At 39.7% G+C, this 14,710-nt stretch overlaps 1 protein-coding gene across 1 annotated transcript; it reads left to right on the top strand.

Annotated features, from left to right (window-relative positions):
* Nucleotides 1-222: 222 nt before the first annotated feature.
* On the top strand, nt 223-13,331 carry eapp (e2f-associated phosphoprotein). The gene is made up of 6 exons (XM_075448085.1): nt 223-412; nt 5,687-5,865; nt 8,902-9,021; nt 9,175-9,283; nt 9,380-9,508; nt 12,668-13,331. Exons 1-6 carry the CDS (start codon nt 333-335, stop codon nt 12,927-12,929), a joined length of 879 nt encoding a protein of 292 aa, XP_075304200.1. The 5' UTR covers nt 223-332; the 3' UTR covers nt 12,930-13,331.
* The last annotated feature ends 1,379 nt before the right edge of the window (nt 13,332-14,710 follow it).

Here is a 14,710-nt window from a genome sequence, read left to right on the forward strand (position 1 = left end):
ACTCTTCACTTTTAAATTAATTAATTAATGATTTTTTTAATGGGTTTTTTATTTTTTATTTATTTTTAATGATTTTATTGCCTTCTTGTAATTTCATGTAGCTGTAAAGCACTTTGAATTACCTTGTGTACGAATTGTGCTCTATAAATAAAATTGCCTAGCCTTGCCTTGTTCAATCAAAAGAAGACTGACTTGGATGATAATGAACAGTAGATGGCAGAAGTGCGCCATTGATGCGTCTATCCTACCGAAGCAAAAGAAGAAGATTCAGTTGCAAGTTGGTTATTTACCAGCATCTCGTGCTCTAACATTTTAACTTTTTCGTGGTTAAAATGAACGGGCTTTGTAAATCACCGGAGTTTGATTCATATGAGATCGATGAGCAGAGTGACGAGGAGCGATCTGAAAGCAGGTAGGAAGTCCATTGAAGTATGTGAAAGCTTTTAGAAAACAGGTAGCTTTAGCTGAATGCTAGCTGAATGCTAACACAACATAAACAAATCGAATATAGCCCACACAGTTGTGGCAGAACTATTAGGTCTCTTATACAGCAAACTGAGAACATTTCTTCCCCACAGGCGACAGCTTAAAGTTCCAGCTTGTGAGGAAGTAACTCTGAAGTCGAACAGATATTTTTACGTCGGTAACTGTTAAATGAAATGCGACATTAGAGAGATGGTCACGTAACCTCGCTGTGTGTGCTTACGCCTCAGTGGTCACCAGTTCATTTAGCTGCTTTCTTCATTCTCAATACTTAACTGGTCGTAAATTGGATGTGAAATATCTGTAAGACCTACAAACACGTCGTGGTATATATATATTTTAAATAAACTTTATCTATCTTCACAATATCACAGTAACAGTAGTCATGAAAGAAATAGTGTACAGTAATGAACAAAGGACATAAAATGAAAGAAGAACATAGTTAAAAAATACAACGATAGAAAACTGTTAGAATAGAAGAGAGAAAAAAAGGGGAAAAAAATTACACAAGGAAATGCGAGTTACAAAAATAAGTTATAGTCTTTCCAAATACTTACTGTTTTTATAGCCTTTTTGTGAATTGAATTCGAGATTGAGTCAAGATACAATTTTACATCTATTACAAAGAGGTCAAAAAGTGGTTTCCTGTGCATTATTTTACTTTTATGAATATAAAATTTAGCAAGCAACAATATTAGATTGATAAGGTATGTGGGAACACGTCATGGTATATATAGTTGGTGTTTCTTAACAACTGACGTAGCTACCAGCTAGTTAAGGTGGACGCAGGTGAAGCCATAGCATCGCTCCTCTTCTCACTCGAGCTGCTACACTGAAGGCTGTGCACTGGTCTGGTTATTACCATTACATAATCGACATGTTTCTGCTCTCCCAAGTACCATCGTTTAATAACGTAAATGTATACTAAATGCTGTGATTAATGGTACTCATGAATCGCTATAAGCTACGCTGTGTACATTTCCATAGGAAACCGTTGTTTACCAAGCATCAGCTGCTACCTTTTACACTACACTGCTAAACTATTTCCATCTTGGATTAGTATAGTAACTGTATCTATGCAGAAAGCTATAACTAGACCATCCTCTATGACTATCAAATCAAATTTATTTATATAGCACATTTCATGTACAAACAATTCAAAGTGCTTTACATAAAATAAAAGCATTGCAGCAGGGAGTGGAAGAAGCATTAAAATACATAAAAGAATATAAAGAGGAACAAATAAAATCATTTAAATGAATTTAAAAACAAGCAACAGTCAAGATAAGTTAAAAGATACCGTGCAGATTTCATGCATAGACACATGAGAAAAGAAATGTTTTTAACCTGGATTTAAAAATGTCTACATTTGGTGAAAGTTTAAGACTATGACAGCTTCATTAAATTTGCGTTTATTGCTTGAAATGATATAAGGTTTCCCAGGTTTGGATGACAGGTAACGTAAAGACACAGTAACTCCCCACAGCCAGCATGACAACGTGTCCTTGCCCAACATACAAATGTACAGAAACAAGACTAGCAGCTTATCTCCCCTGAACAGCGGTGTTGAGCAGTTTCAGAAGGGGTCAGACAAAAGCCACTGTAAAGCACATAAACAAACAGGTTTCTTGATCTAAGGCTGGCTCATACATCTTTATAAAGGCTCGTGTATACTTCGCAGCAGTGTGTCGCAGTGAGCTTGTCGCAGACACGACGCAGTTATTTTTGATTTATGCCTTGAAGCGCTGTCTGCGCTATGTTAATCCCACGCCACAATGCAAGAGGGACAATCACGAACAAGGTAGGATTGTGGGTGTTACGGTTAGGGAGGTCATTAAACAACAATGGCGACTGGACGAATGCGCACTTTGAGATGCAGCTGATCGATCTAGAAATAGAAGAAATATTGCTACTACTGGAGCTGGCAGAGAGGCGAAAGAATCGTCACGGTTAGCACGGTTAGCGTCAGCCGGTTAGCAAACCGGAAATACGCATAGTGTAGAGCGGATGTAGAGTTGACCAATCAGAGGCCTCCTTTTTCTCCTCCCTGCGGCGATGTCTGCGGCACTGTCTGCAGTGAGTTACAATTTTGAGGAGGTGCACCAGAGTGTCTGCGTAGTGTCTGCGTTAACTGCGACACACACGCAGACGACCTGGTTTCCGAGTATAAATCAGGCTTAAGACCCCCAAAATTGTCTTTAAATGGTTAAAAAGGGCGTAATATGTCACATTTGAACCCCAAGCTGATCCGATCGATTTGCTATTGTGTACTTTGAAGTATTTGATAAAGTTTTGGCCTTTTTCTGTCAGATTCAATACTGGATGTTCCAACTGCTCTTTGCTACAAAAAGAACAAACATGAAAGAAAGTGGGCTTTCAGTAAATGTGAACAAAAGGGTTTTTAGTTTCTTCTTCTTCTTCTTCTTCTTCTTCTTCTTCTTCTTCTTCTTCTTCTCCATTTTCAAAACACTTAAAGGACAAGACCGTTTTTTTGACATTGGGCCCTTGATTTCACATTATAACATGATGTTCTACTCACCCCTGCTTGTTGTTGGTCATTTGGAGCTGTTCCGAAGATATTCGAGAGGCGTCTGGCTGCTCTCTTGAGATATTCGGCCATGAAACGGTTTCCTATGGGCAACGTTATACAGGCACAAACTATGCTTTTTATAATTTATTAATTACTGTACACTAGCACTGATAACGTGGAGGTGCGTCGCTTACTTAAAAAAATCCGGGTTACTGTAATTTTGATTTTTTTTTTGTCGTAAAGTGGGTATACTGACGTCATCGTCGTGCTACTACCACAGACAGCCCACAGACCTGCTGCCTATTTATTCATTCGGCTAAAATTCAATTGCTCAAAAATGACATTCGAATATTCGTTTGAAAAAAAATCACGAATTCGAACTATTCGAATATCTGGTTGCCCATTTTACACATTTGCCGTGTAGCCCATATACGGCAATAATGCAGCAAAAACATAGTTAAAATCAGATCATTAAATCATCATATATAGCCTATATAATATTACAATTCAATAACGCACACATATAATCATGAAAAAAGCTTATTACCGATCACTGTAGCCCGGAGCCACAACTTTGTTTCGCTTGCATTTCACCACCACACCACCAAGCGCGCAAACCCTTGTAATCCGAAGAAGAAGATGTTACAAAGTAGCCTATGCTGCTACTGGTACTTCCTTGCTTTGACTACCCTTCGTAGAGAGAAAAAATGCATGCCTACGTTTTCCACTGTGCCAGCGAAACGACCTGCGCGACGTTCACTGTTCGGATTCACCATGATAAAAAAGCCTCGGACTTTGCCGTTATCTCGAATGCTTGCTTGGTTGAATAATATGGGCCTATAAGCGCTGCTCAAAAACAGTTGTGAAAAAGAATTAATAAATGTCCATGTCTGTTCATGGCAGTCTTGCACAGACAACCTCTCAAGTTAAACAAAAAGACAGGAACAAAGAATGATGCACACGTAGGATACAAGGGGATTTGTCATGTGCAACCGTGGCTAAGCTGGGTTATACTCAAGGGAAAAAAAACTTTATAACCATCATCGCAAGCGGCACTGCTTTCCCTACATTTGCGGAATGGGAAAGGGGCTTTTTGGCTCGCAATGACACAGACGAGTTAACAAAGATGAACAAACTGCGCCCGTGGTGCCTCACTGCCTTGTTGATTGATCAGTGGCGTGTCGCCAGGATTTTTGTCCACAGAAGCTAAATAAATCGGTTAATATTAATTTGTCGCTTGTACCGCGGGAGTGTTTTTTAACATTCGAATATTAATTTTCACGTTCGAATTCGCTTTTTGGGATACTATTCGAACTCGAATTCGAACTTCGAATATTCGTTGACAGCCCTAATGTGTATGTTATATGAACATGTGTGTATGTATAACAACTAGGGGTGGGACGATATGCTTTGGTCACGATTAGATTGTATTATGATTCTATATTCGATTTGATATAATCAGTAATTGCAATTTTCTTCCTCCTTAAAAAACAAACAAGTTGAATCATACACTTCTAGAATGAATGTTGTTCCCATAAACAATGCACATCAGTCTGTATCAGTCAGTCCAGCAGCTGACATTTATTTCAACTGAGACAAAAAGGTACTTAACATGAACAGCATTTTTTAAAGTTTACAGTTTACAAAATGAATTGAAATGTCCACACAGCACAAATATGGGCTAGTTTTAACATAACTTAATGTAATAAATTGATGAAGTTTTTCTGGACACGGATATGTCGTACTATAATCGATTCAGGGGAGAAAAAAGCCCAAGCTGGTCCGATCGTTTTGCCATTGTGTACTTTGAAGTATTTGATAAAGTTTTGGCCTTTTTCTGTCAGATTCAATACTGGATGTTCCAACTGCTCTTTGCTACAAAAAGAACAAACATGAAAGAAAGTGGGCTTTCAGTAAATGTGAACAAAAGGGTTTTTAGTTTCTTCTTCTTCTTCATTTTCAAAACACTTAATAAGATGTATGTGAATATGAACATGCATATATCAATTCATGGAAATTTGTGATTTTGTTCAGAGAAAATGTCAAGGAAACGGTTTTAAATATTAGTTATAAATGACAATCCAAATAAAGTCAGCAGGATTACAAAATTAATTGAAATGTCCACACAGCACAAATATGGGCTAGTTTTAACATAACTTAATGTAATGACGTAATGTAACGTTGCCAATACACGTGTGACAAAATGAAGCTTAATTTGGAGAGTCACATGATTTTTTGCACGGTGACGCGAGGCATCGAAACGTCCTGCCGCGATACTTCTGCTTTGAAAGATACAATGTCGAGCTGTCTACTTCGAGCATAACAGCTCTAACGTTACTGAATTATAACACAGCAAGGAAGCTTAGATCAGTGCTGAGTGGCTGAAATTTTCATTCTGAATAAATAGCTTTTATAATGCATGTAAAACCAGCATTAAGTTTAATGAATAAAAAATAAATGCAAAAGTCCAAATAAAGGAATGGACGTTTTATTGGATGTGGATAAACCACTTCTTTGCTTGGTCTGTAAACTAAATTGTTAAAAAACGTCCAAATACAAGGACACCATCTCTCAGATTGGGTCGTGTGCTATGAATTGCATCTGCTTTTATTTTTTTAATGGCAATGGTCACCTTAAGAATTCATCAGAGCAAAGTCTTTCTCTGTTTTTCAGTTCGGATGACGAATTAGATGTGCTGCTGAACGGAACTCCAGACCAGAAAAAGAAGCTCATTAGGGAGTATCTGACCGGGGAAAGTGAGTCATCCAGTGCGGATGAGTTCGACAAAGAAATGGAGGCAGAACTTACCTCCACCGTCAAGGCTAGGCAGGGGTCTTGGGGTCCAGGAGCAGGTATTGCCCATTGGCACTTGCCATGAAAAAGTCTTTTCAAAGTTATTTTTACTGATATAACATTACAATTAAGATGCAATATTAAACTGTTTTCTTAACTCAGATGTGGCAGCTTTTACAGTAGATTATTAAATGAACTTTTTTTTCCATATGCTAATGAAATAATGTTTACCCTGAAACATTTAGTGTTTGCTGCTAAAGGGGCTCAAATCATTATGAACGTGAAGGACCAAAGGTTTCTTTAATGACTAATTAAAGAGTAAAATAATTCCTTAATTTAAAACTGCAATCAAACAACTGTCCTAAGAAAATCAAGTATGGAACACAGCTGGAACAAGATATTCATGGTCAAGAGCAGAGGTATACAATATGTTCTGAGGAATGGGCTTCCCTCCTTAATTATGGAGTTTTCTCACCTGCGACACCTACTGTTAGAACACAGACTGCACTGAGTCAAGTGTACCTCATGCACAGATTTAAATGCTTATCACACTGCGTTGCCTTCAAAGTTTGCCTGCTCAATGGTGGCTTAAATCAATAGGAGGGTTTCACTTGACGTCACTTCCGTATTTTCTAAGCGCGCGAACCTAAGTGGTGGGCAACCTGAGCTGGAGCCCACTGAAAACACTGTGTTTTGTTTGCCACTTTTTTTGCCCAAAATGCCTCAATAGAGGTGAGAAATGGAAAAAACTCAAAGAACAACACCGCCAAAAGTGGATAGTTAACCTACGTTTACAGACTGGAGGGGCTGAATCTGCAAATGCTCGTGTCTGCGGTGACCACTTTGTCAAAGGTATGTGCGAAATCTAACTGTTTTGTAGTAGTGCAGTAAAGTATTATGTTGTTAAATGCCAATCAACAGTAATGTAATACGGGCTACGTTTGGGCTTTGTTTTGAAGGCTGCCCCAGCGCGTTGCTGACTACTGAGTCAATGGACTGGGCTCTGACGGTCAAGCTGGGTTACCAAAACACAGAGCTAAGACACCGTCATCGGTATTTCATGCGATCTCTGAGAGTGGTAGCCTAGAAATCTAGACGCCCCTAGCGGCCGCAAATGGAATTTGCTCCGGGGCCAGTCTAGTCACTTGTGGTCGTTTTGCAATGTTACAAATCAATAGTTGATCGAGCCAATCAAATCGTGAGGAGCGGGGTCGGAGGCCGGGCTACCTAGTGACGACAGAGGTGCGACGTTTCAGTGTGTAGTTCCAGAGAGAGGTTAAAAAAAAAAAAAAAAAAAAAAAGTTCAAGAGAGAGGTAAACAATGGCTGCGCCCGGCGAACAGGCTTTCCCCAGTCGATTGCGAGCATGATGTAGCGAAGACGGCGGGCCGATCTTCGTCTCAGAGCTGACAAAACTCTCCGGTAAGGCATTTGAACGGTCAAATTCCGTTAACGGGACGAGAGCAGTCAAAACCGGAAGTGCGTTACTCACTGCGGCTAGCTTTAGCAGCGCTGAATTCGTCTGAACAAAATTGTAAATAGCCGGTATTTTGTCAGATTTTCAACACCTTCGGGGTCTAAACGACTACTTTCTCGCCTGAAAATGTTTCAAATGTTGCTAAAGTTATATATTTACAGAGTTTAGAGCTTAAGAGAAATCAGCTTTTCAGGCCATAGACTACAAACCACGTCGCGTTGACTACATAAAACTTCTTCATCGCTCTGATTGGTTGTTGCGCCATCCTATTGCGTGGCGTTGAACTTGACAGACAGCCGTTTATCCCGCCCACACTGCTATCCAGCGTCACTAGACCCCTGTACAGCTATTTGCTGTACGGGTCTGGCTTGCTAGGCTATGAGAGTGGTTGATCTAAACAAAACAAATTTGTCACGTCGTCACAATCTTCACGTTTCAGTAGTATCCACGAAGTGCTTAAGTGCTAACAGGGCACATTAGCTCTCAAGTTCTTCACAACAGAATCGCTCTCTCTCTCGCTCTCTCTCTCTCTCTCTCTCTCTCTCTCTCTCTCTCTCTCTCTCTCTACCTCGTGCATTAGGCTAACAAAGACACAATGTCAGCATTTGGATATTTGGATCTCGGCATTTTATCAAAACATAAACATTTTTTATTGTTATTTGAGTGCCAACATTCACACGGCATTCAACATGTTAAGTTCTGCTTTACTGCCCAGCCCTGCACTACACACTGCATTTTCCATTGGGATAATGCACCGTAAACAACACAGAAAACAAACTTACCCTGGCGAACACCAAAACACAATCATTCTGTAGATGTTTTACTCCGAGTTTGCTGATCCATCCGCTGTGGTAATAGTTGTATGCCTCCAAACTTTTGTGGGCCTTCATCTGTTGCTTGGTGTAGTAAGAAGTCTGAAGAACCAGGTAGCTCGTTATGTCCACAGCCTCTATTTTTGGCAAATTGTTCCGTCTTGCGAAAATTCGGACATTTTCATTAAGTATGGGTCACGCCCAATGTATTTCTCAACTAAAGCCAAATACCTTTACCTATATGCCGGCTCCAAACCACTACAATATTCACTCATCTCCATATTGGTGCTGCTGTAGTCAAGCTTCCTGCCCACCAACTTAAATTTGCACGCTCCCGTGATGACGTAATTGAAACCCTCCTATTACTATGCACAGGCATCATTTGATGCTGATTATTAAGAAAAGTACCTCTTCAACCAGTGAGGCATAATTTCCTAATAAGATTGCAGAGGAAAGGAGAGATAATAGATGGTGAAAATGAGAAAAACAGATTCAACAGCTGGACTCATTCGCTCGCTGAAAATGAATATCATGCTATGCAATCAGCTTAGGATAGATGTAAGCATTACTTAAGTCTGCTGTTTGAACCTGAAAAGAAGTCATATCGGTTATTTTTGTAACTTGTTTCTGCAGACGTAAATGATCTGTTTATCTAAGATTCTTAAGTTGGCTTGAACAAAACGATCTCTTCACAGATTTAGGGGGTTCCTGCCATTTTGTGACACTTCTGCAGCAATGTTATTTTCAGTTGAAGTCACTAATCCCTCTTCATGGATGTATTTCTAACACTGATGTATGTTTCTTCAGTGACAGAATTTGCTTGTGGAGCAGGAAGTGAGGATCTAAAGGGGGATTCTAATATTCCTAAACCTCAGATATATGATGACATTTACTTTGATTCGGACTCAGAAGGCGAGGACACACCAAGTAAGAATAGAGTCTGAGTGAATGAATGGTTTTCCCTATGTCGACAAAAAAAAAATGTCATCATTATTAATGCTTTGGTTGACCTTTTAAGTACATGTTTAGGGTTTTTTAATTACCTTGTATTTCAACATTTGTCTTAAATGTCTACTGTAGGCAGCTCCACAGGCAAGAGGCAGTTACAACGTGTAATTCCTACCAATGATGAGCTTCTTTATGACCCAGATGGGGACGACAATGACCAGGCCTGGGTTGATGCTCGGAGGTGGACAGGTTTTTTTCAGGCTTTCAAAAAAGATTGATGCCAGATTCTTTTTTATTTTTTTCTGATAGTCATTCAGACTCTTATCTTCCTGTGCAGGTATAGCAACCAAAGAGAACCAACTGTAGCATTGCAGTCACAACTTTGCAAGCCCCGAGGATTGCCGAAAAGTGACGCCGTTCTCAACTGTCCTGCCTGCATGACAACACTCTGTCTCGACTGTCAGAGGTCTGTGGCTTTTTCCAATATAATGTGGCATCACCGCTACCATTCATCACTCATCTTTAGTCACACCTTTTAAAAATGATTGAAAGTTTAACATTTCTGATGGAAGTAGATATTGTTACATTTAGTGCAACTACCGTATCAGAGGTGAGACTGACAGACACTCACCGGCCACTTCAGGTACAGCTTGCTGGTAAAAGGTTGGACCCCCTTTTGCCTTCAGAACTGCCTTAATTCTTCGTGGCATACTTTCAACAAGGTGTTGGAAACATTCCTCAGAGATTTTGGTTCATGTTGACATGATGGCATCATGCAGTTGCTGCACACAAGTTTACACAGATCCCCAGAGGCTTCACTATCCAGGAAAAAAATATACTCTCATATCCTTGAATTGTCCATTTGCAGTCGAGATGACTTTGGAATTTGTATTCTACTCCTCAAACACCAAAAATCTGCTAGAATGCCAACCAGATCAGCAGACTTACCGTATTTTCCGCACTATAGAGCGCACTGGATTATAAAGCGCACTGTCAATGAATGGTCTATTTTCGATCTTTTTTCATATATAAAGCGCATCGGGCTATAAGGCGCATTAAGCAAAACAAAACAGTGTCGTTGCTGTTACCTGGCAGTTCAGTGATGATTCGAAAACGAAACTTATAAAATCGGCTCGGCGCATGCGCAAAACCACAAAGTAGCAATTCTCGACAAGTAGCACAAATCGACTGAACACCGGCCTTCGTGAAAGCTCGGACCACAGTTGAGACTGAGGCTATGTACACACGTAGCCGGGTATTTTTAAAACCGAATATTTCCCCCCCTCCGTTTATAAAATAATTTGTATCCACATTACCTCGTTTTCGAAAAAAACACCTTCCACACATAACTGAACATCTGCGTTTTCACCTGTCTTGATAAGCCAAATGCATTTGCTGTTTTGCGCAATCTGCCCTCGTCAGCTAAATAATAAAGTGTGCACGCAACTTTTTTGAGCACACTGACAGGTGATCGCATGACAGTGGACTGCCCCTCGATATGAGGACGTAATAATTCCGACAGCGACAGGAGTGAGGACCGGGACATGCGAAATTGTCACGCCATTCCTCTGGGAGTACGACTTGGGCGTGTAAAATCAAGGCAGTAAACAGCGCCTGCACAATAATAACCACCACAGTTCTCAAGGCATCCATGCTTCTTCAGTTAGCAAAGGTCGCATTATTTGTCCTGACCGAAGCCTGCGGGGATGAATAAAGCAATTTAATCCACAAAATAAAACTGTTCCAAAAACTGAATATTCCTAAGGCATAGAAAAGACAATTCCACTCAACTCTGTCAAACGCCTTTGGATAACAATATGAAGTCAATATTCAACAAACTAATTGGGCGATAGGAGGAGCAGACCAATGGATCTTTTCCTTTTTTTCAAAAGGAGAAAATGGAGGCTTGATTAATATCTCCAGTAGTAAAAGGGCCAACTTGTGCCAAAACTTTCTTAAATATTCTAAAGGATAACCATCTGGATTCCATCTATCCTGGGCACCATTTTGAAATGCTAATGCACCTGTATTAAGTATGGCAATAGCTATTGGTTTATCTAAATCAAAGGTGATGTCCAGATTAAAAAAAAGAAATTTCAAATTCAAAGCAGAACCCTGATCAGAGAATAAGGAGAAATGTAAAAAATCATTCAATACATTGTTTATTTCTAATGGATCAATAGTATTGCCTGAATTAGTTTGAATTTGTTGGATATTATGAGATGCTAATGAATAATGCAACTGGTGTGCTAATACCTTGCTGGGAAAGAAAGATTCTCCTTATATATCTCTGGAGTTTGGGAGATGGCATACAAGTTATCGAGTTGAGATATGCATTGTGCCAACCTAATAAGTTTTTCCTTTCTCAGTTTATTCTCTTGGAGGTTATCTCTCCCTAATATATTCCTTTAAAGCCTCCCATAGGACTGATGCAGACACATCAGGCAATTTGTTCAAGCTCACAAAAAAGCCTTTATGTTGCGAGACAAAGTTAACAACATCCTTGTTTCGGACAGTAATGTAGCTCCCTCTTTCCTGTAGTATAGGCGGCCCGTTTCTTAGCTACCGCCGAGGGAAAGTCAGGGAAATTTGAGATCCTCCTGCCTATATAGGAGAGAGGGGCAGCTTCTCCAGCTCGGCGCAGAATTTGGTTCTGAACTTGAAATAAATTTATTCGAACAACTAGTTGGCAAGGAGGTTCGCCATCCTTGGGCCTAGCATGCAAGCTGCGACGAGCCTGATCCAATATGGGCTTGTCATCAGATCTAAGTATTTCTTGTTGTAGCAGGGCCATGAACTCAGTGGGACAAGGGCCCCCTGAGCACTCGGGCAAACTCACCAGACGAACATCGTTCCTTCTGGAACTTCCCTCCCAGTACATTTCTTGGATAGGGAATCAACCATGGTTGTTGGCTTGCCAAAGTTAGCTTGGAGATGGGATAGCTCACTTTTACAAGCATTAGCCGAGCGCTCGAGGTCCACAATTGTCTGTTCATTTGAAGCAATATTGTTCTCAAATGGCTCCAGAGCTGCCGTTACCGAGATGATGGATTCAAACTTGCTGATAATATCCATGCATGACTTTGTCTCTTAGCCATTGTTAAATAACTGCAACACCATTTACATCAATGTTTCTCTACATGAAAACCAAGTTGTCACCAATGTAACATTTTAGTTTTTACAGCAGAATTATTTGGAATAAAGCAAGAATTGCAAGAATGCAGAAGTTTTTTTTCTATTTTGCTTCTTAAATACATTAATGGCAGCTTAAGAATAAGGACTGTATTATGCTGAGCTTAAAGGTAGCTCTAATCTTTTACATCACCATTACATGTCTATTTTTTTTGTTTGCAAGGAGTTTCAGTGTTTCCTGAGTCATTAATCAAATACAAATGGTATTATAATGATATCTACTTAAACATAATAGATGAGACATGTCAACTATTTCCTGACGTTTACCTGGCTAACAAATCAAATGGAATAGAAATATGATAAAAACTCAAATAAAAAAGTTGCAAGCCTTAATGAATATTGTTAAACTTTTTCTTACCAAGTTCTGTATTATCTGCATTGAGAATGATCATTTTAAAACCATTAATAATGTGTCTTGGTTCTGTTCATTCAGGCATGAAAAGTACCAAACTCAGTATCGAGCCATGTTTGTGATGAACTGCAAAGTGAAAAGAGATGAGGTGTTGCGCTACAAACATCAGCTGGAAAAGAAACAAAGGACGAGGAGAGGAGGACAGAAAAGCGGAGTACAAGGAAGGATGGACACCGAAGACGCTTATCACCCAGTGCACTGTTCAGAGTGCTCCACAGAGGTGGCTATGTTCGACAAAGACGAGGTCTACCATTTCTTTAACATCCTGGCCAGCCACTGCTGATGCGGTGTAAGCAAGCTGGAAGTTGTTTTATTTCTGCTTTTCTTTTTATGAATACTCTGAATAAATTGCATATTCTGGCCTTGTAGGCAACCTTTTGCAATTAAGTTTACCATTTTTCAATGTAATATTTTTGCCAGTGTAACAGTTCTGCTGTTGCATCCTCACTGACGGGGAGAATCTTGGGACCCATTTCAGGAAACAAATCATTATCCCAAACACTTCAGATGTGTCATATAACAGGGCGTTTGACCTGCTTACAGAAGAAAGGTAAATACATTTCTGAAAAAATAGTCAAATGCCCACTGCCTGTAATTTGTACACAAAAACCTTTCAGTAATAATTTGACTGTAAAAATCAAATTTTCTGATTTTAAAAGAATGAATAAATCTGCTCAGCTCTAAATTAGTACTCATGCTAGAATACTGTGCATCCTGGTGTCTCTAGTGCTGTGTTGTTTCTTTTCTGAAACTTTAGTTTTTTTCACAAAGCTATTTTTTCTTTTTCTTTTTTTCACTTTACAGTTGTATTGATACTGTTTTTTCTCCTTTAGGATTTTAGCTATTATGTTATGTTTGTTGCTACTGTAATACAATGGTTGTTCTGATAAGTTAGTTTTATGTTATATCCCTCAGTTGAGAGGTATTGACAAGAAAGCATAGGATATAGGCTGCTTTGAGTTGTGAATTGTTTTCATGGCAAGAATGTAGCCAGAATCCGGAAATATTCTACAGATGTTCCGGAATAGTGAGGACACAAATGTCCTCAACATTGGCTGCAAAATTTCTGTGTAGATTTTCCACCCAGCCTTCTAGTAAAATCACTGGAATATCAATATCACTCAGTGTTGAAACTTGCTGCGTCCTGCACACTCTGCAGCTGTTGTTCCACAAGAACTGCCTGTGAAAGTTGGAAAAAGTTCTATAGGAAGTTTCTGGATATTGTAATTACATCTTAGATTAAAAAAAAAAAAAGTATCCTCACAAAGCCTGAAATACACTATATTGCCAAAAGTATTCACTCACCCATCCAAATAATTCAATTCAGGTGTTCCGATCACTTCCATGGCCACAGGTGTGGCTTCAAGCACCTCGGCATGCAGACTGCATCTACAAACATTTGTGAAAGATTATTTCGCTCTCAGGAGCTCAGTGAGTTCCAGCATGGTACCATGATAGGATGCCACCTGTGCAACAAGTCCAGTCATGAAATTTCCTCTCTACTAAATATTCCACAGTCAACTGTCAGTGGTATTATAACAAAGTGGAAGCGATTGGGAACGACAGCAGCCATGTAAAATACCAGAGCGGGCTTGGAGGATGCTGAGGCTCATAGTGCGCAGAGGTCACGAACTCTCTGCAGAGTAATTCGCTACAGACCTCCAAACTTCATGTGGCCTTCAGATTAGCTCAAGAACAGTGCATAGAGAGCTTGATGGAATGGGTTTCCGTGGCCGAGCAGGAGAACGGTACATGTCTGACTGCATTGTGCCAAGTGGAAAGTTTGGTGGAGGGGGGTGTAAGATTAGGCTGTGGTGAAAGGAGGAGGCTGGACTCAAGACGTCATCTGGTGCTTGACTTTTATTCAGGTTCACCGGTAAAGTGTCGTGTAGTTGTGCAAAGGTGCATTGTGGGGGAAAAATAACAAATATTAAATAATATGTGGATTCTTTTAAGTATAAAGTGAAGTAAAAAGGGTGAAAAAGTGCATATCTAATTCTATATAGTATATACAGTATGTACAGATATCGTCAGATAAACTGCTGATCAGAAATAAAAAAATAT

Source organism: Odontesthes bonariensis, chromosome 17 (assembly GCF_027942865.1).
Source record: "Odontesthes bonariensis isolate fOdoBon6 chromosome 17, fOdoBon6.hap1, whole genome shotgun sequence".
Lineage (NCBI taxonomy): Eukaryota > Metazoa > Chordata > Actinopteri > Atheriniformes > Atherinopsidae > Odontesthes > Odontesthes bonariensis.